The sequence below is a fragment of the Magallana gigas genome, chromosome 2 (assembly GCF_963853765.1).
Source record: "Magallana gigas chromosome 2, xbMagGiga1.1, whole genome shotgun sequence".
NCBI lineage: Eukaryota > Metazoa > Mollusca > Bivalvia > Ostreida > Ostreidae > Magallana > Magallana gigas.
The window spans coordinates 51,325,373-51,349,860 of record NC_088854.1 but is presented as its reverse complement, the minus strand read 5'-3'; the positions used below and the strand labels follow the sequence as shown (position 1 = coordinate 51,349,860).

The 24,488-nt window shown below is 32.3% G+C and overlaps 3 protein-coding genes across 4 annotated transcripts in view; 2 read left to right on the top strand and 1 right to left on the bottom strand.

Annotated features, from left to right (window-relative positions):
• The first annotated feature begins 1,383 nt into the window (after nt 1-1,383).
• LOC105328711 (ubiquitin-fold modifier-conjugating enzyme 1) lies at nt 1,384-10,402 on the top strand. Its single transcript, XM_011429704.4, has 5 exons — nt 1,384-1,544; nt 7,797-7,928; nt 9,003-9,079; nt 9,188-9,278; nt 9,907-10,402. Exons 1-5 carry the CDS (start codon nt 1,422-1,424, stop codon nt 9,994-9,996), a joined length of 513 nt encoding a protein of 170 aa, XP_011428006.1. The 5' UTR covers nt 1,384-1,421; the 3' UTR covers nt 9,997-10,402.
• A 5,507-nt stretch (nt 10,403-15,909) lies between these two features.
• On the bottom strand, nt 15,910-24,166 carry LOC105328710 (large ribosomal subunit protein mL40). The gene is made up of 5 exons (XM_011429703.4): nt 24,070-24,166; nt 20,381-20,470; nt 19,868-20,038; nt 19,177-19,375; nt 15,910-16,124 (listed from the first exon to the last, which is right to left on the bottom strand). The coding sequence occupies exons 1-5, from the start codon at nt 24,099-24,101 to the stop codon at nt 16,014-16,016; spliced, it is 603 nt and encodes a 200-aa protein (XP_011428005.1). The 5' UTR covers nt 24,102-24,166; the 3' UTR covers nt 15,910-16,013.
• Nucleotides 24,167-24,374: 208 nt separating this feature from the next.
• Nucleotides 24,375-24,488, top strand: part of LOC105328709 (DNA polymerase epsilon catalytic subunit A) — a 28,773-nt gene continuing 28,659 nt past the window's right edge. For both annotated transcript variants that reach the window (XM_066077127.1, XM_034443834.2), the window contains exon 1: nt 24,375-24,436. In XM_066077127.1, the coding sequence (XP_065933199.1) occupies nt 24,381-24,436 (56 nt within the window). In that variant the 5' untranslated portion in view covers nt 24,375-24,380. The remainder of the gene's footprint in view (nt 24,437-24,488) is intronic.

Genomic DNA, 24,488 nt, shown 5'->3' with positions numbered 1-24,488 from the left:
ACGGTAACTGCGGTACTGCTCTTTTCAGGGGCGTAGCTTGAGATAATATTCTAGTGAGGCAAAATTATTGCGGCAGTGGGTCTGGGGCGGCCTGAGGCCCCCAGCGGGTCCAGGCCAGATCGAGCCCTATTGGTAGGTTCAGGGGGCAAAGCCCCCTACGAAAAATGAATTTGGGAGTTTTAGAATGTTAAAAAAAAAACCATTGTCCGGAACGAAGTTTTGTTATTTTTTCTTTTCAGACCAGCATCTATTCACAGTAATGTCGTATACAAATTTTTGAATCATAAGAAATTCAAAAATTGAGAACAAGATTGTGGTGTACTCAATATTTGAATTCTTTATGATTAAAAAATGTGAGATAGGGCTCCATTTGTTTGAAAGTATTTGGTATTTTTCACTGTCATCTAACACTTTTTTAACGAAATTCACAAGATCCAATGAATCTGTTTTGCGTTTTTCCTCTCTCTATATAATCATTATGCTTGGGTTATGTAATATCTATTTTCTGGTGTTACATGTTCATCTCCTGGTGAGAAAATATTGGGGTGATAAATTACTAAACTAAGAGAAATGGTGTTATTATGATTTTTTAAAATCTGAAACAGTGTTGGGCACTAACTGCTAAAATGTATTTTGAATTTGAGTAATTAAACATTAATAAAATAATTGAGAGATTTATATGTGTTTCTGTAAAGTACCTGATGCCGATTCTGGACTGTCCTTCTTACTTTTCTTTATAAATGATGTAAGCTTTGGGTTTTTTTTTCTCTTGACCAGAGTTTCTTTTGATCCATACCCCCGCCCCCGCCCCCCCCCAAAAAAAAAAACTCTAAGATTTTATTGGATCAAGAGCCTGATCTGTTAAATTTTGATCCTGATCACATTGAAATGAAAGTAAATTATCAAAATCTTTATTTAATAGATTTGTTTAATTCTTAAATTTACAAAAGAAAGAATTTCTACTATGTGGGAGGGAAAATCCCATTGATGGTCAGAAAAATTCTAGTGAGGCAGTTGCCTCATTGCCACAATGGAAGCTACGCCCCTGCTTTTGCAGGGCAAAATGACATAGTTTGGTGAAATATGACGTAACGTCAATTGTTTCATTTACGTCATTTAATTATCTACCTACTGAAATTTCGGCAAAGTATATCATTTTGCCCTGCAAGATAGCAGTACCGCAGTTATCGTGAAGGGGTCTATATGTCCATCGTGTTATGCGTGTATTCTTGTAAACAAACGAATAAAAAGAAAACATGCGATTTTAAACAGGTGAGCTAAAATGTCAATCGGTTGTTAATTCCGGGTCTGAACCGTTACTTCTTTGGATATTATTCAGAGATATTCTTAATGACCAAAGCGCTTTTTGTGTAGCATTTTACATTTTTGAAGTCATTACATATTTGTACCTAGATGTAATCATGGTAGACGAAGCCACGAAACGAACTCTTGCACAAATTCCGCTGTTAAAAACGAAAGCCGGACCAAGAGACGGAGAGTTATGGGTAACAAGACTTAAAGAGGAATACCAGAGTCTAATTAAGGTATATTTGATTTATCACTGACAGTCAGTGGGTAAACCAACCAACCATATGTTTACAGCCCAGAAGCTAATCACGACTCTTATGAATTAACAATTGGTTCACAGCCTACCCTTAGGTGGTTCTACTCCCATGTTATGCTCAAACTGCTAAACAATATCCGTTTTTTACTTAACATATGGGAGTTTATGTGCATACAAATATATTGTGACCACGTATGTGTATGGACTATTTTGTATGTAGAATCTCTCTGGGTACTGGAATGTCACTAAAATTTACAGAAATGACACTTAATGTTTATCAAAAATTTGTTTTTCACCACATATTGCTTAATTATATCCATTAATGTCATTATTTTGAACATCAAGTGATCAGATTCATTTTGACTAGTGTCCCGAGTAAAAATAAAAATATGCACAAATTTTACACATTTTTCTCACTAAGAAATTACAGATCATCAATTGTTCCTTTTTAAACCAACTAACTTGATGCACGAAATGTTCTGAATAACAACAACAAAAAAGTTAATGCTGAAAGAAATACTGATCCATAGCATGAAATAAATGATACGGCGATAAAGAAACAGAGAAAAAAACTAGGAAGGATCCTAGTGATGGCAAATAGCCATCTAAATACTGATCCATAGCATGAAATAAATGATACGGCGATAAAGAAACAGAGAAAAAAACTAGGAAGGATCCTAGTGATGGCACATAGCCGTCTTATAGTATGGTCATTTAGAATTGGAGTTTAAATAAGTATTTTGATACTCATGTTCTTTATGGAATAAAATATGGACTCATTGTTTTCGGTCTGGGACTCAAAGTTATGATTATAAGGGGTCCTCGATTTGGATCCATGATGACCATTTTCAAAATTAATTACTGAACATCAAAGAACTATATATGATATGAGTTAAATTTGGCCCCCATGATTCGCCATTTTTTTTTAGTGTTTCGGGTACAATAAAATGTTATGTTATTTTTTAGAAGAATTGATATAAAATATATTTTTTCACATATTTGTATATGAAGTCAGAAGTGACGCTATTTCTATAATTCAATCAAAATCAGAGAAAAATTGACATTTTTCTCATCTTTTTACGAATGGGAAATATAGAGCGCATATGCTTGAACAGGGAAAAAAAATTTGCCGCTTATTAGTCTTGGCTAGATATATCTCTGATTAAAATATTTTGTTTGTTCAAGCTGTTTTATGCTAAAAAAGCAAAAAGTGGCGGGAAAAGGTTGTCTTTACAATGCCATATTTTTAAATTGTGTGCACTTGAATCAAAATGAACGTTAAGTAAAAACATTACATATATATCTGTACAAATAAAACAAAGAATTACAGTAAAATGATGATATTCATTTTAGGGGGCCATTTTAGGCCTATATACCATATTTAGTCCTTTAAAAAGCTATAACTCTTTCAACAGTATCATCAATATTCACTCAGTTTTGGGGTTTTTTTTCCAAATTTATTGCTGGTATTATGATTAGGGCTATTGTTGTTTACCTGATCATTAAATGAAACAAAGTATTTTAAGTGCTACCGTTATTTCATTCTATATTTCTAATAAACAACATAACAGAAAGCAGGCATTCTGATGCAACATTCACCTTCAACTCCTTTAACATTGAGTAAAGGGAACTGGAAATCCTGAAAAAAATCAAGTCAAATGAATATAAAAATTTTTAATTTAGATTTCTGATAATCATATACAAAATATCTGTATACGAAATAATGATCTTTGCATAAAAATTTAAAAGTTCGATTAAGACAAAGAACGTTGTTCATGTTTCTTTTAAAAGTAAGAACAAAAACCTGTAATGTAGTGTTCAAATACAAACAAATTATGTTTTTGTTACACATTGAAAAATGACTCACTCATTACATGTTACATATATCTAGTTGTATATGATGATGATTGCCTTAGTTTTTAGCTTACCTAGACAAAGTTGGTGGAGCTTATGCTATTCTCCTGTCATCGGCATGTGTTTGTAGTTAAATGATATGATTCCTATGATATAGTGTTGAATGATATGATACGCTATTGTATTATATTGTAAAAATCTATATGATACGATATGATATTGTATCAAATGTTTTGTATTTTATAATATGATATTGTATCATATGATATTCTTATATATGATATTGTATTAATAATATTACATCATATGTGCTGTATTACGTAATATGATATAATATGTTATAATTATGTTTTATATGATCAAATACAATAATGTATAACATGATGCAATACAGTTTCATAATAAATGATACAATATGATATCTTGCTACATTGTCATATCATATGTTACAATATCATATTGTTTCATTATATATAACAGTATTTTATTGTATTATATGATATCATATATCACATGACACAATATTGTATAGTATCTTAGAATGCAGTATCCTATTTTATATTAGAGAAATGTTAAACATTGTATCTTACAATATTGTATGAAATCAACATGATTATCAAACAATTTTTAGCTCACCGAGACGAAGTCAGGGGGAGCTTATGCTATACCCTCGGCGTCGGCGTCCGGACCTGGTTAAAGTTTTTGTTGCAGGTCCTGTATCTAAGCTATTACTTGTCCTATCTTCACCAAACTTGCATGGATGATGCATCTGGACCTACTTATGGACTTGAAAGACTTGGATGCTGAATCTGAGTCCTAAATTTCAGATGCTGGAGGAGGTTAAGGTTGTTGGACCAGGTTAAAGTTTTTGTTGCAGGTGCCCTTTGATAGCAATATCTAAGTTACTGCAGGTCCCTACTTCACCAAACTTGCATGGATGGTGTGTCTTATGATACTGATGCACCAGACAGGCTTGAGTGCTGAATCTGAGCTATAGGTTTCGGATGCTGGAGGAGGTTAAGGTTTTTGGAGCAGGTTAAAGTTTTTGTTGCAGGTGCCCTTTGATAGCAATATCTAAGTTACTGCAGGTCCCTACTTCACCAAACTTGCATGGATGGTGTGTCTTATGATACTGATGCACCAGACAGGCTTGGGTGCTGAATCTGAGCTATAGGTTACAGATGCTGAAGGAGGTTAAGGTTTTTAGAGCTGGTTAAAGTTTTTGTTGCAGGTGCCCTCTGATGATTATATCTTAGTTACTACTTGTCCTAACTTCACCAGACTTCCATGGATGGTGCGTCTTATGATACTGATGCACCAGACAGGCTTGAATGCTGAATCTGAGCCATAGGTTGCGGATGCTGGAGGAGGTTAAGGTTTTTAGAGCTAGTTAAAGTTTTTGAAACAGGTGCCCTCTGATGATTATATCTTAGTTATTACTTGTCCTAACTTCACCAGACTTCCATGGATGGTGCGTCTTATGATACTGTTGCACCTGACAGGCTTGAATGCTGAGTCTGAGCCATAGGCTTCAGATGCTGGATATGGTTAAGTTTTTTGGAACAGGTCACATGTTTAATAGATAATAGTACTATTTCAAACTTGCATAGTTGATTAAACTGTAATATGAATGAATCACAGAGGAAGCTTCAGATGCAGAGCTTGATCTCCATTATCAAGGATGCTAAAAAGTATATCTTAGTTATTACAGGTCCTAACTTCACCAAACTTGAATGGATGGTGTGTCTTATGATACAGATGCACCTGACAGGCATGGATGTTGAATCTGAGCCATATGTTTCGGATGTTGGATGAGGTTTAGTATTTTGGAACAGGTCACATGTTTTATAGATGATAGCTTGCAAAGTTGATTTAACTATATTATAAATGAAATGCAGAGGTTGCTTCAGATGCAGAGCCTGATCTCCATTATCAAGGATGCTAAAGAAATTTCCTACCTCACTCAAACCTGCTCGTAAGATAGATGTGTTTGTTGATAAATGATATAACATGATTCCTATGATATAGTATTGTATAGTATGAAACAATATTGTTTAATATGATACAATATAATATCATATGTAATATTATAAAAAGTTATATGATACGATATGATATTGTATCAATTTTTTTTGATATTTTATGTTATGATATTGTATAATGATATCGTTATGTATAGTATTGTATATTATGATACAATATTGTATAATATTGCATTGTATTATCAATTTATTATTTTATCACATGATACTATTACATAAGATATTGCAAAATATAATATTGTATCCTATGATACAATATTGTATATTCTATGATATTGTTTCATACAATATTGTATAATACAATTATATGATATTAGTTTCTGTAATATAGAATTATATCACATTTGTATAATATAATATTGTATTATATAATATTTTACTTTATCACATAATATTGTATCATTTGATATGACACAATGTTGTATCAAATTATATTGTATCATATGATACAATATCATATTATGCATTGGCGGATCCAGAGGGGGGGTTCCGGGGGTCGGAACCCCCCCTTTCTCTGGGACATATAATTTTTTTTGAAAACTTTTAATGCCTATTTAAAGGCAATTGTCCCAATTTATAATATAAATACTGTATTTATTTCAAATAAATGCTTTTACAATTGCTGATTTAAAGAATTTTTTACAACGCACCGTAATTTACATGTACGTGTACATGTGTTTCTTATATGAAAAACCCTAACGTTTTTTTTTTTTTCGAAAAAGGTACTCCCCATCAGCATCTGGTGCACACATCTGTGAGTAAACATGTGGAAAATTTTTAAAAAAAATTAACTAAGCAGTGTCGCTAAAAACACAGATTTATAATAACAACTACAATGCATTTTCTACTCTATTTCTTTAAAAAATCGATTATAGCTAATTTTATGCAAGTTATGCTATTTTTCTGGAATACTAGCGTACCTTCATACCCACATGAAACACAAAAGAAAGCCCTTTTTTGTTTTGTTTCCAAGAATCGGAAATTATGTTACAAAATACCGTGTAAGGTGTTTATATATAAACCATTATAAAAATGCACAACTTTTCAAAACTTTCCTGAATAAGATCGCATCTGTACTAGTGCCGGGTGATGTGGCGCACCCATTATACAGAGGTCACATCATGTACCCTGGGACGACTATTGCTTGTAAAATTGTATTTGACATGTTCCATCTATTCAGCAGAAAAACTATCCCCATTTTTTGTCATATCCTATCATTCAGACCTTTATTTAAGAAGGCAACCGATAGAAATCAAAGTCAATAAATAGTTCAGAATTTAAACATCAAAGACCTAAATTTTTTTTACCAAAAATTCACTTTTATAATAGCTTGTCGTAATAAGTCTGAATTATTTTTGGTTTCTTAGTGTTTCTAGCATAGACGCACGTTCTCATTGCTGGAGACTTGGATTTTTTTAAGGCTGGAAATTATGCAAATCTTCCTTACCCAAACCAAAACGCTCAATAATGCAGCGCACTCTGATATTAAAATAAATGTGAAATAGATATTGATGAGATAAATGTTCATTAAATTTACGCACGGAAAACGTTCAAAAGGCCTTGTTTATTGACAAATAATGTATTTTGCACGTATTGATTTTCATCAATTGGAACCCCCCCTTTTCAAAATTGCTGGATCCGCCTCTGTTATGTATCAAAAATGATACAGTGTCATACAATATCATACTATATTATACAATATAATATCATATGTTTCAATGTTATTGATGTATTATGTAATATGATATTGTAATATAATACTATATTGTTTTATATATTATGATATTGTATTATTTGATCAAATACAATAACGTATAACACAAGACAATGTCATATCATACGTTTCAATATCATATCTCATCATTGTTTATTATGGTATTTTATTGTATTATATGATATATGTTGTAAATATGATAGGATGCAATATTTAATTATATATTATTGTATTGATTAACATATGAACATGATTATCATACAATTTTTTAACAGATGATATACGATATTGTGTCAAAACAGAATCCATGAATATCCAAGATCATAAAGTATGATTTTCATTTAATATGATAAAGGTGGTCTCATACGGTGAAGTCTCATAAGGGTGATGTCTCGTCTCGGTGAGCTTTGTAATCTGTGATTACCTATGTTTTAACATATGATATACAATTACACTTCAGTATCCATGAATATCCAAGATAATTAACTATGATTTTCATATGATAAAGGTGATGCCTTGTCTCGGTGAGCTTTGTAATCTGCGATTACCTATGTTTAATCTATAAAGCCAAAAACCTGTGTGACAAAGCTTTTCTTCAGATTTGATTGGTTTCTTATTTTAGTATGTTCAGAACAATAAAGAATCTGACAATGACTGGTTTCGCCTAGAATCTAACACAGAGGGGACTCGCTGGTTCGGGAAGTGCTGGTACGTCCACGAGCTCCTCAAATACGAGTTTGATGTCGAGTTCGATGTAAGTATCACTGTTTCTCTGTTCATTTGTGTGTTGTAGCAATAACTCTCAAAAGACCAAAATGTTTTGGGAAATTACCATAATGTACTAATTTTGAGTCATTATTTGGTTGATGATGGTTTGGATTTCAAGAAATATATTTCTATAGCACATGTTAAATACATGAAAAAATATATTTTGCATCCATTTTTAACAATTTATTTATCTTATTGTTTTGTAGCAACCCATTTTCTTTCAATAATTAAAAATTATATTAAATGTCAAATGAAAGTCTTTTTTGTAGCCTATTGTGTGGTTAGATGCAATAATAGGGATTATAATATAAATGTTAAGCTCTTTTTTGTCCTACATACGATATATAGCTCACGTATGTCATAATCAGTGTTTCACAAAAACTTTGTAATTTGAAATAAAGTTAAAAAACAAAAATATTTTGCATAAAAGTTATCATCTATCTCTATGTTCAGTGTAGAACAGAAGAGTCCGGGAAGAATAAAACACCTTAATTGCAAAATATGCAAAGAACAGTTACAGTTAAAGTAACCAACAAGTTTGGCATGTTGTCTAACAGCATATCTCATTTCTTTATTGTGCTATTTCATGAACTCTCTCTAAGTCTTGAATTCAAACAAACAAAATAAAAAGGTTTAAAAATAATCTTGCCTTTACAACAATTTTGAAATGCATTTCAAAATTGTTTAAATGCAATTTATGAAATATTGTTTTGATAGTGTCTTTATTATATCGATAAGAGCATCCAATGTGTTTACTGAAATTGTAGATTTTACAAGATTGTGGAAAAGTTTATATCAAAGGGAAAACAAGATTTTTTTAATAAAAAGCCAAATCTTTAATTATTTTTTAATTTTTAATGCCATTGAATGAATTATCACATGTGAATTTGTTGAGGTTTTGGGATATATGTTCATGAAAAATGAAAGACCAAGATTGTTTTGAATTAAATCATTGAGAGTATGATTTGATATTCAACAACTGGACAGTAGTTATATTACCTTATATTATCATAATTGTATTTGTGTGTGTTTTTGTTTATTTGTTTGGTTTTTTTTTTAGATTCCTATAACTTATCCCACCACAGCTATTGAAATTGCTCTTCCAGAACTTGATGGAAAAACAGCTAAAATGTACAGGTAAGGTTAAATAAGGTTTATTTACACAAAGACGAGATGAATCCTTTTAATTTTAGAGATACTTTTAGAGAATGATTGAGTTAATTCATGAACATTGTTTTATTACAGAGGAGGAAAAATTTGTCTTACTGACCACTTCAAGCCGCTGTGGGCAAGAAATGTTCCTAAATTTGGAATAGCTCATGCAATGGCACTGGGGGTGAGTTCAATCTTCAGTAGGCAAAAAAATCTTCAATTAATTCTCTTCATACTGTCCCATATTTCACTTCCATATATTGTCCACCTCTACCCCCACCCCTTTATCGTCATTGCTTGTTATTTTTGGTTTTGTATTTGTTTTAACTTTTGATATATTTCTAACTTCCTTCCAACCATAATTTGTAGTACATGTATTAGTAGTTTGTGCATAGTACTAGTCCATGAATGGGGAAAAATTGGGATTTTATTAGTACCGAGATCTCAGGCAGTGTTATAAGAAATGCATAAGAATGTTTCCCATTTACATGTATTTATTTTTTTTTTTGCGGAGGTGTTGGGTGTACTGTAGGTTGGTGTACATGTATATTATTATATGTACATTATGTAATGTACATGCTGAGTGTACGTGAAAGGATGTGTTCTTTGATTTTTTATAACCAAATAAGGTTTAAATTAATTCCTTTTGCAGATAGGAATACAAATTTGAAAGTAAAATTGTTTTGATTCGTACATGTATTGTGTATATATATACATTAGTTTAAACAGTTTGCGTTTCATAGTTTGTTTGTTTTTTGATTGCTGTCAGAGCACCATGTAACAAACATGATAATTATCACTTTTTTTTTCAGCTTGGTCCGTGGCTTGCGGTGGAAATTCCAGATCTGATACAGAAAGGCATTGTGACTCACAAAGACAAGCACTCTGAAGCAGACTCCTGATTTAATTTTCTTGGCATTTTTTTGTCGTTTGTTTACTGGTACAGAAATCAGTGATAAGATTTCATGACCAGGCACTGTGCAATGACAAGACTTGGGGATTTTTTAGAATTTGGGAAAGAGGGAGACTTGCAAATCAGATTTCTCATATAGATTTTATAAAGACATTAAATATTGATATACAAAATTTACAAGATATTGAAGATTAATATACAGCATATAATTCTGTAAACTTTAATGCATTGATTTATGAATTTTCTTGTATACACCTTGTGACCTGTACATTTACTATGAAACTGTTACAGCAATGTACCTGTACGTGGTTTTATATACATGTACGTAGAAAACATACTGTATCAACATTGCAATAAATAAATCATGTACATGTAGATGCAGATAAATAAATGGTAAATAAATAAATTCTTATTTTTTTATTTGCTTGGCATCAAATGTACCAGAGGATATATTTTAAATGTTATCTTCAATTTAAATAACACAAAAAGAATTGATTTTTTTTTTTTTAAATGACGAAGATTATTCCTTTGTATGAGGTGAATTTGTTAAGTTGCATTGATGTTATAATAATGTATATAGTCATATATTCTCCAAAGTTTTGCACCCAGGTTTTGCTCCTAAGGACACGTTTTCAAGATTGCTTATCCCACAGATTTATAAAAATATCGGTACACTGAAGCAAAATATGAGGATTGATTAAAAATATTGTATAACAGGACGTACTGGTAATTTTGCAAACATTTCTTGTTTTTTTCACTCTGAGATTTGCTTGGTTAACCACCAACAGCCAGAAATATTTTAGACTTATTCTTTATTATTTTTGTATGTTTAATTGAAGTGGGAAAGAACAAGTTTTTTGTATTCCGGTAAATAGAATGTGTAAAAAATATTTAATACCAAACAAATAAATAAAGAACATCAAAAACATTCTCCTCAGTCAATCTGATTAAAATCAGATCCACAGTTCATATGATATGTTGGAATGAAATATCATATGAACGGAGCATCGAGGATCTGATTTTAATCAGATTGTCTCCTCAGTGGTACACTCATAAAATCTTTCTGGGTTATATTGGATACAAATGTACTTATTTTTTGAAAAATTTTAATGAAATATATAAGATTTTCACAAAAAGTTTAGGTCAAAATGAGTGGGCTTATTTAATTGCATGTACTTTCTAATATCATTTGCCATTTACTGTCCGACATTTGTTTGTGCTAATACATTACAGGTAAAAACCAAACATGTGTAGGTTGATTGAATCTAATTGCCATTTATCATCTCCCATATGTTTCTGATAGAGGACAGTTAAGTACACTTAATATACAATTTTTTAAAAATATGGCGCTTTTGCAAACATCAGACATTTTCAATATTATACAATATTTAGTTAAATTTATGAAAGAGTCTTCCATTTTCACTAGGGAAACAAGATATCTGTGAGCCAATGCTCACTAGTGATACCCCCGCTCTGATGTGAATATGCAAAATAAGCAAAGTCGACATTTAACAGAAAGCTGGCATCCGTTTGGTACAGAAATATATCCCACAGTAAGGCATGCCTAAACAAATAGTGTGTTAAAATTTCAAGCATCTGCGATAAATAGCTGCTGAGAGATCTTTGACGAAAATTTGTTTGAAAATTTTGGCTAAAAATAAACAGTCATTATTTAACAGGAAGTTGACGTCCGATTGATACAAAAATATATCCCACGATAAGGCATGCCAAAACAAATAGTGTGTTAAAATTTCAAGCATCTGCGATAAATAGTTGCTGAGAAATCTTTGACGGAAATTTGTTGAAAATTTTGGCTAAAAATTAAAAAAGTACTCATTAAAAAGGAAGTTGACATCCCATTGGTACAAAAATACATCCCACGATATAGCATGCTTATACAAATACTGTGTAAAAATTTCAAGCATCTGCGATAAACAGTTGCTGAGAATTCTTTGTCAAAAATTTGTTTGAAAATTTTGGCTAAAAATAAACGAAGTCGTCATTAAACAGGTAGTTGACGTCTGATTGTACAGAAATATATCCCATGATATGGCATGCCAAAAAAAATAGTGTGCTAAAATTTCAAGCATCTGCGATAAATAGCTGCTGAGAAATCTTTGACTAAAATTTGTTTAAAAATATTGGTTAAAAAATAAGCAAAGTTGTCATTTAACAGGAAGTTGACGTCCTATTGGTACAAAAATATATTCCACGATATGGCATGCCTTGACAAACACTGTGTAAAAATTTCAAGCATCTGCGATAAATAGTTGCTGAGATAAATGCGACAGAAATTTTTGTTATGGACGGACGGACAGACAGACACACAAAGGTAAAACAGTATACCCCCTCTCCTTCGGAGCGGGGGTATAATAAAAAACAAATCAATAAAGAACATCAAAAACATTCTCCTCAGTCAATCTGATTAAAATCAGATCCTCAGTTCATAGAAATGTTGCAATGAAATATCATATGAACGGAGCATCGAGGATCTGATTTTAATCAGATTGTCCCCTCAGTGGTACACTCATAAAATCTTTCTGGGTTATATCGGATACAAAGATACTTATTTTTTGAAAAATTTTAATGAAATATATAAGATTTTCACAAAAAGTTTAGGTCAAAATGAGTGGGCTTATTTAATTGCATGTACTTTCTAATATCATTTGCCATTTACTGTCCGACATTTGTTTGTGCTAATACATTACAGGTAAAAACCAAACGTGTAGGTTGATTGAATCTAAATGCCATTTATCATCTCCCATTTGTTTCTGATAGAGGACAGTTAAGTACACTTAATATACAATTTTTAGGTCACCTGAGTCACTCAGGTGACCTTTTGCAGTTGGTCTTCGTCTGTCGTCGTGCGTTAACAATTTTACATTTTTAACTTCTTCTTGAAAACTACCAGGCCAATCGTTATCACTTTTGGTGTGAAGCATCTAAATTGTGAAATTCATGGCTCTACCACCCCTGGGGTGCCATGGGCGGGGCCAAATATGCAAAAAAAGCCAAATTTTCAAAAATCTTCTTCTCTACTCCCACGCATGTGAGGAAAAAACTGGTTGCATGGTTATGATGTCCACGAAGCCCTCTACCAAAATTGTGAAATTTATGGCCCCTGGGTCAGGGGTTCTGGCTCTAGGGTGGGGCCAATATGGCCAAATAGTAAAAATGTATTAAATCTTAGAAAATCTTCTTCTCTACCACCATATATATTTTTTAAAAACAAAATGCATGATTATGATGTCCATGAAAACCTCTACCTAAATTGTGAAATTCATGACCCCTGGGTCAGGGGTTCAGGCTCTAGGGTGGGGCCAATATGGCCATATAGTAAAAATGTATTAAATCTTAGAAAATCTTCTTCTCTACTATCATATATATTTTTTAAAAACTAAATGCATGATTATGATGTCCATGAAGCCTTCTACCTAAATTGTGAAATTCATGACCCCTTTGTAAGGTGTCAAGGCTCTAGGGTGGGGCCAATATGGCCAAATAGTAAAAATGTATTGAATCTTAGAAAATCTTCTTCTCTAGTCCCATATATATTTGTTAAAAACTAAATGCATTGTTATGATTTCCATGAGGGCCTCTACCAAAATTGTGAAATTCATGACCCCTTTGTAAGGTGTCAAGGCTCTAGGGTGGAGCCAATATGGCCATATAGAAAAAATGTTTTAAATCTTAAAAAATCTTCTTCACTCCCACACATGTGAGCAAAAAACTGAATATAGGTTATGATGTCCATGAGGGCCTCTACCAAAATTGTGAAATTCATGACCCCTTTGTTAGGTGTTCAGGCTCTAGGGTGGGGCCAATATGGCCATATAGTAAAAATGTTTTAAATCTTAAAAAATCTTCCTCTCTACTCCCACACATGTGGGCAAAAAACTGAATACATGGTTATGATGTCCACAATCTCCTTTACCTAAATTGTGAAATTCATGGACCCTGGGTCAGGGGTTCGGGACATGAGGGGGGGGGGCAATATGGCAATATAGTGTTAATGCTTATAATGTTTAAAAATCTTCTTCTCTATTCTCACACATCTGTATAAAAAAACTGACTAATAATTATGTTTACCAGGAAGTCCTCTACTGAAATTTGAATTTTCATGTCCCCTCAAGGATGGGTTTTGACTCTAGGGCAGGGCCAAAATGGATGCATAGATGTTAATGCCTATAACGTTCAAAAATTATCTTCTTTACTCCCACACACCTGAAAGGAAAACTGAATTCATGATTTTGTAGACTAGATCTTTTAGTTTTTCACAAAAATTATAGGTTTCACAGTTCTTTTTGAAATGTGGTCGTCATTACAAATTTATAATTTTTCTACTCCAGTATGAAACCTAATTAATTAGATGCATATATGAGACTCCATGACAAGTTTGTGTAAGGGATATATGCTACTCAGGTGACCGTTAAGGCCGATTGGCCTCTTGTTTTAAAATATGGTGCTTCTGCAAACATCAGACATTTTCAATATTATACAATATTTAGTTAAATACCGGTATATGAAAGAGTCTTTCATTTTCACTAGGGAAACAAGATATCTGTGAGCCAATGCTCACTGGTGATATCCCTGCTCTGATGTGAATATGCAAAATAAGCAAAGTCGACATTTAACAGAAAGCGGGCATCCGATTGGTACAAAAATATATCCCACAATATGGCATGCCTAAACAAATAGTGTATTAAAATTTCAAGCATCTGCGATAAATAGTTGCTGAGAAATCTTTGACGGAAATTTGTTTGAAAATTTTTGCTAAAAATAAACAAAGTACTCATTAAACAGGAAGTTGACGTCCGATTGGTACAAAAATATATCCCATAATATGGCATGCCTATACAAATACTGTGTAAAAATTTCAAGCATCTGCGATAAACAGTTGCTGAGAATTCTTTGACAAAAATTTGTTTGAAAATTTTTGCTAAAAATAAACAAAGTCGTGATTTAACAGGAAATTGACGTCTGATTGGTACAAAAATATATCCCACGATATGGCATGCCTATACAAATATTGTGTAAACATTTCAAGCATCTGTGATAAATAGTTGCTGAGAATTCTCTGACGAAAATTTGTTTGAAAATTTCGGTTAAAAAATAAGCAAAGTCATCATTTACCAGGAAGTTGACGTCCAATTGGTACAAAAATATATCCCATGATATGGCATGCGTTAACAAACACTGTGTAAAAATTTCAAGCATCTGCAATGAATAGTTGCTGAGATAAATGCAACAGAAATTTTTGTTACAGACGAATTGATGGACAAACACACAAAGGTAAAACAGTATACCCCCTCTCCTTCGGAGCGGGGGTATAAAAAATACTTACAAGTACTTTATACCTATCTCCAAACTGCGTTTTTGAGGTTCAAATATATTGTGATGTCATCTGTACTGAAATGTACATATGACGTCATAGTTTTGACTTGAGATATGACTTCAGACATGCACAGAAAAAGGTGTGCGCAAAATGATGGGAAAAGGTGCTATACCTCTTTATTTCTCGCATGCAAATAATAGTTGATTAACAGTACATGCACTTGTTTCTCCTTCCTTGATGAAAAGTAGTCAAAAATATTTTACAAAGTTGTAGGTCAAGTTTTAATGGTATTAGGCCAAAATAATGTTGTAAGATTCATTAGAAATTAGATAAGTCATTTCTGTTGTTGTCACTTTTACACACATTAACAGTTCTATTATGTGTAATCTTGGTATTAATTTATGTATCTCAACCACAAAAAAAGGTCAATTTAATTTAGAGGCTGTTGTAAGAGCACTGTCTTATACATAAACTTTCTTGTGCATCTCGTGCAGCAAATCTTCATTAAAATGATGGTTCCTCCATTCATTATATTGTTCTTTCAGATACAACATTTCAAGCACAAAACAAAATACATGTATCTTTTTATTGATATAATTAATATACAAATCATATCAAATTTACATAAATGGATGGTCATACAAATTTACTTAGAAAAGTAACTGTTCCATTCACCAAACCTTCGTCACTTCATTGTATTCTCCATCGGGGAATTGATAATTTTTGATTGGTGGTGTCTCAGTAGGTCCTGATTTAGAATAGGAGAGGATGCTTGGATCTTCCTGCCAATAAGAAAGAAACAATTGTTTGTATTTATTCAGCTATAGTAAAGAAAATTCAAGATCTAGTGTCTTAAAGTTTAGGTTTCCACATTTTCATGTCGATGCCCGTTTATATTAGAAAAAAAGAATATTAATATTTGTATAATAATATACGATACAACATAATATAATATCATACAAATTGGTTACATATTATCCAATATCATTTTATATTATGAAATATTAGTCATCATCGCACCTATCAAGCAAGTTAAATGTTGAGGTAGGACAAAGTTTTCTTAGAATCCCTGATAATGGAGATAAGGCTCCGTATCTGAAGCTAGCTTTATGTTTCAAATCCAGATAAGAGTAAGATAAACCATAAAAATTGGTCAGGACAGCATTTCATTGCAACATTCAAACCTGGGTTTCATTTCTCAAAATCTGATACAAATAATGGCTCAGATTCAGCATCAAAGCCAGGGCAGGGGAGCCTGCAGAGTACATCCACTGTCTATGCAAATTTGGTAAAGATTACACCAATAAGAATTGTCTCACAAAGGGCACCTGCTCCAAAAACCTTATCAAACTCATCTAGCATCCAAAACCTATCGCTCAGATTCAGCATTCTAGCCTATCAAGTGCAAATGTCATGAGTGTGTAATTAGATGCACCATCCATGCAAGTTTTATGAAGTTAGAACCAGTTGTAAGTAAGATATAGCCATCAAAGGGCACTTGCTTTAAACCTTTAACCAGCACCAAAACCCTTAACCTAATTCAGCATCAGAAACCTTTGGCTCAGAATCAGCATTCAAGCCTGACAGGTGCATCACTTTTATAAGACGCACCAGCCACAAAAGTTTGGTGAGAAATCAAAATTAAAAACTTACCTATGACCATCTGCTCCAAACGCTTTAACTCAAAATAACCTTAACCTCATTTAGCATCCAAAACCTAAGGCTCAGATTCAGCATTAATGCTATGCTGAGCTTAAAAAATTCAGCAAAATATATTCCAACACTATTATGATTTTTTAGCCGGGCTCTGCTCAAAGCAAAGTCCTGGCTCTAGGCAGGCAAATTGCAAATGTTACTATATATAGCACAACTTCAAAAGTAAACAAAAAAACAAACAGCGTCAAAGTAAAAACTTCCGCAATACCAAATAGTTACACAAAGAGCCACGTTTTGTCAAAAGTGTTGGCATTTTGTTTCTTTTTTTTAAATTTCGAGAGAATTGTCTATAATTTTTAGTTTTCTTATTAACAATGTGTTTTAAAAACAAGAATATGCATTTTGGACACATACAATGCGCATGAATTTCCATGAACTACTTTGCTTCGCGTTGAAGAAATGAGGATTGAATATATAGAGCTTGTTGTAAAATTCAAGGCAGCACTGTTGAACTTTTTTCTACAAGACAGAAATATTTTTGTTTATAGCCACTTTCAAAATTTGGTCGCTCTCTGATGCTTTGTCGACATTAAGAGCAAGAGAGAGAGAGAGAGAGAGAGAGAGAGAGAGAGAGAGAGATTTTTAGACTTTACTACACAAATGTTGACTGTGTTTTTGGGCAATTTTAATTGACCAAACTGGCCTTATAAAAATGGCTACATGGTTTCCATCTGTATGATGAAATTCAAGAAACTGATAACTGTTGCACGATATGACAAATCAGTTAAGAGAGCAACTTGTATCAAATTTGACAATTCATTTTTATCAAAAAGTCAATTGTCAAATTCTTTAAAAAATACATGTACCACAAGAAGTTTTCATATTTCATATTATCATATATTTGTTTCCCATATGAGTGTATGCGTAACTATAATTCATAATCTGAATCTGATTCATCCAAACTGTAAATAAGTTTGTGTTTTTGTCTGTGTGGTATTAGATATGTAGGTAGTTGTTTGCCACTACATGAGAGGTGAGGAGACATAAAAAACATATTTTAGCAAATATTGTATAATACATAAACAGGAAGTTAGAAATACAGCACATAAACATTTCTCTAAGAATTTTATCCATTCTTAAATAAAATTGTTCATGAGCACCATTTATTTTTTGTAAAAATCTAAACTTTACTCATGAATATTGACTTATGACTACGGTATGTAAATTTCATGTACAAACAAAAAACATTCACTTTAACCATCTTTGGTGAGGTTGCCAATAGATAACTTTTAATCTGGAAAATACTTTTTAAACCACTAACTATCACTATAATGTTTGAAATTTTGAAGCATTGTTTCCGTTACCGACAATCATTTGTAGAAATTTGCTTCACCTGATTGAGGAAATAATATGAAAATGGAAATAAAATATCAACCTTGACCTATTTTGTCAAATGGGTGTTTCCTTCAAATTATACAGTTTAAGGCTTATTAATGAGGTTTAAATGACAGGTTTCCAGAAATAATTTATTAAATATCATCTGAAAAATATAAACCAGGAAATTAAGAAATTTCTCCTCTGTGTTTTCACTGCAAGTCTAATCTATTACCAGTACATGTAACCTTGACCTTTAACCTTTAGCCCACAGAATCAGTTGGGTTCTATTGAGAAAGAGTCAATATATAGTTTCTCATATCAAAAGCTAAAAGAAAATGAAAGCTTTCATCTAGAAACCATTTTATAGAATATATTATTTATATAAATTATTTTGACCTTGACCTTTGAGCTTAAAATCAATAGAGATCTTCATTAGGTGAGAGGAAAGTACAAATAAAAATTTCCTTTGTAATCTTTAGGGATCAATATCATATGTGTCACCATAAAATGTGCATTTTAAGGGTACAAAAAAGACAAAACCTGACGCATTGCTTTGAATTCATTACCAGTGATAAGTGACCAATTCTTTTATATATAAGTAAAATAGTTTTTAAATAATTGAAAGAAAGTGAAATTTATCAGGTTTTATAAAAAAAAATGTCAGAATTCTAACTTTGATGAAAATAAATACTGGTAATTTTTAATTCATAGAGAAAGAGTATGAAGATACTAAGAGGAAAAAATATTCTCAATTAGTTCAATCATGACATTTCACAAACCCTTTCAGATGTAGCTACATACCTGGATAGCTTGTACATATAGTTCCTCCGACTCCTTACGGAGCTCAGCTAGCGCCTCGGCTGCAAATTTAGTAGCTTGATTGATCTGACCACACACAGCTTTGTATTGTTTGTAGGAGTAAACACACCATTTCTTTTCCAGGTGAAATCTTTTCAACTTTTCCTCCCTAGTTAATTCTGTATTTTCTCTGGTTCTCTCGCTGCAATAAAAAGAATAAATCATGTAAATTAAGTGGTATATGCGGTACAATAACAGTGTCATATTTAATGTTTTAAACCCTATCAAAATATTATAGGACACCAGTATACCCAATATGCTACAAATTGTTCAATCATGACAGAGGTTCATATTGATATTATTCCGAATGAAAAAAACAGAGACACCAAATAAAAAAAATAAGGTATGGAAAATGCATAATGTGAAAATCATTTAGCTATCCCATTAGACTTTTTGAAATAAATGTACTGGTGACCTAATAACAAGAGTAAATTCAAAAATATTTATATCACAGTACATTCAGTTTGGATTTAATTGAAGTGTTTTTTTTTTTTATATACAAGGAGAAGTAACTCTAAAGTAAACAGAGTCTAATATTTAAATATGATGGCTCTGCAAAAATGAATTTTAGTTGATCTGGCCACTATGTTTAACTTTAACATATCAAAATATAACAACACAGAAACTTTTTTACCTTGCTACTCGTTTCAATCTTCTTTGAGAATCAAACTCGTCTACAGGTTTCAATGTTCTTTCCAATCTTTCAAGCTTCATAAGTTCATTTTCAATTTTTTTCTTTTTCTTTTGTTCTCTTTCTAATATAATTCTGGGGTCTATCTTGACTTTCCGCTTCATTGGCATGGCACTTGTCAAATTAGAATGGATAAACTAATTAATATTCTATATGATCATTTATTAATAAGTATTATTGATAGTATCTCCATTCAAATATTCATATAGTTCATATAGGACCTACGCTGTTTTCAACAGATAAGAAAATAATTTTATGATTTTGATTCCTGATATATGCATATACAATGTATTGCAAAACCACAAATATAATAAATAAATAATTGCACTGACACCATATTAATTTTGTACATTAGAGTTATTATGCTTTGAATTAAGTAAAAAAAATACTACTTTATATATCTGGAAAAAGTTTGTTATGAACTTAATGTGGTTGACATATTTTTCAAATACTTACTTCAATGTCCCAGATTCATGAAAATACTGTGGCTTACAAGTGTGGAAACTGTTACATAATAATTTATTGAAAGAACCTGCTTGCAATATTCTGAAATATAAAATATTTGCATTTACTATTTCAGTTTTTATCTGGGCTCTGCCGAAGGCAGAGTCCTGGTTCTAGGCAGGAAAATCACCAATGTTACTATAAATAGCACAACTTCAAAAGTAAACAAAAAACCGAACAGCGTCAAAGTAAAAGCTTCCGAAATACCAAATAGTTACACAGAGCCACGTTTTGTCAAAAGTTTTGTTTTTTTTGTTTTTTGTTTAATTTCAAGAGAATTGTTTATCTTTTTTAGTTTTCTTCTTAATTGCGTTTTTTAAAAAGAAGAGTATGCATTTTGGACACATACAATGCGCATGAATTTCTATGAACTACTTTGCTGAGCATTGAAGAAATGGGGATTGAATTTATAATGCTTGTTGCAAAATTCAAGGCAGTAACTGTTGAATTTTTTTCTACTAGACAGACATATATTTTTGTTTATAGTCGCTTACAAAATTTGGTCGCTCTCTGATGACGCTTTGCCACATTAAAAGCATGAGAGAGAGAGGGAGAGAGAGAGAGAGAGAAATTTTCAGTCTTTACTACACAATATGCATAAAGACACATCAAAAGAGCCCGGCTTTCAGTACTTCAGTACTTTGATTTTAAAATAGATAATCTATTAACATGCATAGAAAAACTGTTATGAAGAATCAAACTGGCAATAAAAAAGAAAATAAATGTAAAGATTATCTTGGAGATAGTACAGTAAATTAAATTGGGGATGTCTTTGATCATATAAAGAAACAGATTTGCAATGGACAGGTTGAAAAATTGGTACCAATAGACCATTTGGGTTATAATAGCCCAGTTTAGATAAAAATGCATGCGATACCAAATGGGGTAAAATTTGAAACTGTAAAAAAAAATACATGTAATTTCATTTAAATTCCACTTCATTTTACTGTTGTGAATTCATAATGATAGATATACATTAATGAAACGATATTTTATAGAGGCACAGAGAATATTAGACTCTACTGTTCGGGAGAAATGCAAAAAGATGTATGATCAGGTATGGTACCTTTACGTACCAAGGGTAGCTTGAATAACTTATATTGTTTTGTTTTACACCATGACAAAACTTTGGAATGAGCAATGCACTTAAATGAATGTGTAACGGGATGGGAAAAATCTAACAGACCAGATCGGGACTTGAACCTCAGCCCCCTGAATCTATAGTAAGGAGCTATCTGGCGCTTGTATTTGAACTGGTCTGATTGTCACATTCAGAGAAATGATCTTTCCCCTCTAAGATCACTGAAGACTCTTCCCCTGGCAGGAGTAAAACTGTCAGTTCCAGGGGAACGTCACAGCACCAAATGTAACAGGATGAGGGAAATAATGACCGGAACAGACCGAAATTTAAATCCTGGCCCCCTGAATCCCTAGTCAGGTGCTCAAACAACTGTGCTATTTGGTGCTTGTTTTCAAACCAGTCTGTAGATAATCACTTTCCGAGAAAAGATCTTTGCCTTCGAAGATCATTCCAGGCTCTTCCCCAGGCAGGAGTTAACCTGTCAGATCAAGAATTTAGTCACGGCACCAAATGTAACCGTATGGGAGAAAAAAATGATGGACCAGACCGGGATCTCTACCCACTGAGATATCTGGCGCAAGTACAAGCGAGTGTGACTAAAATGGGTAGCGAAACCCGGGCCGGGCCGGGATTTTCGAAACTGATAACTGGGTTTTTATTGATTTCTTAAAAAATACTTATTTGTTCTGCACGAAATTTGCAGGAATATTTTAATACAACTTGTTTTGTCTTCACTGAAATTTTTATTATCACAGAATGAGTTTTTCAATATTTATCACACATTTTCATTTTTCAGGTGACTAAAATGGGTAGCGAGCCCGGGTTACACATTTTGGCGATATTAAGCGAATAACATTGTTGAATTTGGAAACTTGTGTATTTAATCATTACTATTTAAGTTAAAATTCTTAGATAATTCAACAATTCAGTCAAAAAATGTCATTTGATAAAATTATAACAAAATATTATAAACCCGGGACGGAACAAAACCGGACACGTTTACCCGGGACAAACGTTTTATTTCCGAAATAATTATTTCGGATACCTAGCGGTGACAACTAAGTACATGTCTTTATTTATTTACCACACCACACGTCTCCTTTCATATCTGTGTCTTGGATCCTTCAGAGGCTCCTGGGAGGAGATAATGGTGGATATCGGTGAAGACTGCAATATATAACTGGGTATATGTTATTTGAATTCTTCACCCAATGCATGTGTTAACTCTAAACGGGCAGTGGTATAGCCTGCCGTTAGGCACAGGCACGTGCCTACGCATTATTTCAAGACCAAAAGTAATGTCAAATTTAAAAAAAAATTAAATTATGTTTATCGATATTACAAAGCTTTTAGACAAAAAAATTAACAGTTCAAAGATTTCAGACATCCCAAAGAGGTTTAACTGATTGATCCAAAAAATGAAGATTTTGCAAATGAAAAATGAGTTTAATTAGGAAAAGAATATCTATTCAGAAAATCAACATTATCTGTTCTGCAAATTTAATTACCAGAAAGAACTTTTAAAATAAATACAAAATAATACATAGTGCTTAAAGGTAGTTAGTTTGATTTTCAGTAAAACAGGTTAAATCATTATGATTAAGAAACAAACCGAGTCTGGGCCCTGGTAGGGCGTTGTCGTTTTACACAGTTAGAACGGTTTTTCATCGTGATTTGCTGTTTGGGTGCTTTATATTTTGTATTTCAAATGGGGAGAGAAGATTCAATTGTGGATACCTCCGCGTGGTTTGATTTGGGCAATATATCACATGCATGAGTGATACATGTAGCTAACATCCTCTGGTCGCTTTTTCGGAAATAAAAGGTTTGTCCCGGATAAACGTGTCCGGTTTTGTTCCGTCCCGGGTTTATAATATTTTGTTATAATTTTATTAAATGGCATTTTATGACGAAATTGTTGAATTATCTAAGTATTTTAACTTAAATAGTAATGATTAAATACACAAGATTCCAAATTCAACAACGTAATTCGCTTAATATCGCCAAAATGTGTAACCCGGGCTCGCTACCCATTTTAGTCACCTGAAAAATGAAAATGTGTGATAAATATTGAAAAACTCATTCTGTGATGATAAAAATATCAGCGAAGACAAAACAAGTTGTAATAAAGTATTCCTGCAAATTTCGTGCAGAACAAATAAGTATTTTTCAAGAAATCAACAAAAACCCAGTTATCAGTTTCGAAAATCCCGGCCCGGCCCGGGTTTCGCTACCCATTTTAGTCACACTCAGTACAAGCTAGTGTAACCAGAGACATAAATAACTCTGGTGTAACTAAATAACATATTATCAACGTTTTCAGTGCTTTACGTCGTGTAAAACTGAGTTATGTGTTCCAAATCTGATAACGTGTATAAAGACCATATACAAGGGCAACGTTTCTATTTACATGGAAAAATTACAGAGTTGACATTGCTGAAGAAATTCGAGAAAATATAATGCCTCCTTTATCACTTGTACATTTATCATTTTACATTTTAAATTGATATAAAGACCATATGCATTGTAATTGTTCTATCCTCTAGAATCTGAATTTTACCTATTGCATTGTTTAAAAGAAGACAAAGCCATAACTCCACACTCTTGACTTGAAAATTAACAGAGGCGTTTCGGAATCAAAATATCCTCGCTCGCTTTATTCTTTTTACTAAAACGAAAACAATATTGAATTTAAGATTTTGCTTTTATTAATTTCTGTTTGTTGTCGTTTTTATGCTCCTGATTAATAATAATTATATATAGTCATTAAACCTAGTCAAAATAATTTTGATTCATTTTTTAAAATTATCGTTTTTGCAAATTTTATCTGGGAAAATTTGGCGCCAATATTTTGTTTACTTAGAAGACGAAATGGTGTTGCAGAACAGTGGGAAGTACAAAGCGGATAATGATCCTGATAACACGGGGTATGGCGATAGCTGAATTAAACAATGTGCTTAAAATTGTAAACTACATACT

Coding starts and splice junctions, on each gene's coding strand:
- LOC105328711 (XM_011429704.4), top strand. CDS start 1,422: ATGGTAGACGAAGCCACGAAACGAACTCTTGCACAAATTCCGCTGTTA. Junction 7,929..9,002: donor AGTTTGATGTCGAGTTCGAT/GTAAGTATCACT, acceptor TTTTTTTTTTAG/ATTCCTATAACTTATCCCAC. Junction 9,080..9,187: donor AAAACAGCTAAAATGTACAG/GTAAGGTTAAAT, acceptor GTTTTATTACAG/AGGAGGAAAAATTTGTCTTA.
- LOC105328710 (XM_011429703.4), bottom strand. CDS start 24,101: ATGGCTTTGTCTTCTTTTAAACAATGCAATAG. Junction 20,471..24,069: donor TCTTTTAAACAATGCAATAG/GTAAAATTCAGA, acceptor TTTATATTTCAG/AATATTGCAAGCAGGTTCTT. Junction 20,039..20,380: donor CATGAATCTGGGACATTGAA/GTAAGTATTTGA, acceptor TAATTTGACAAG/TGCCATGCCAATGAAGCGGA.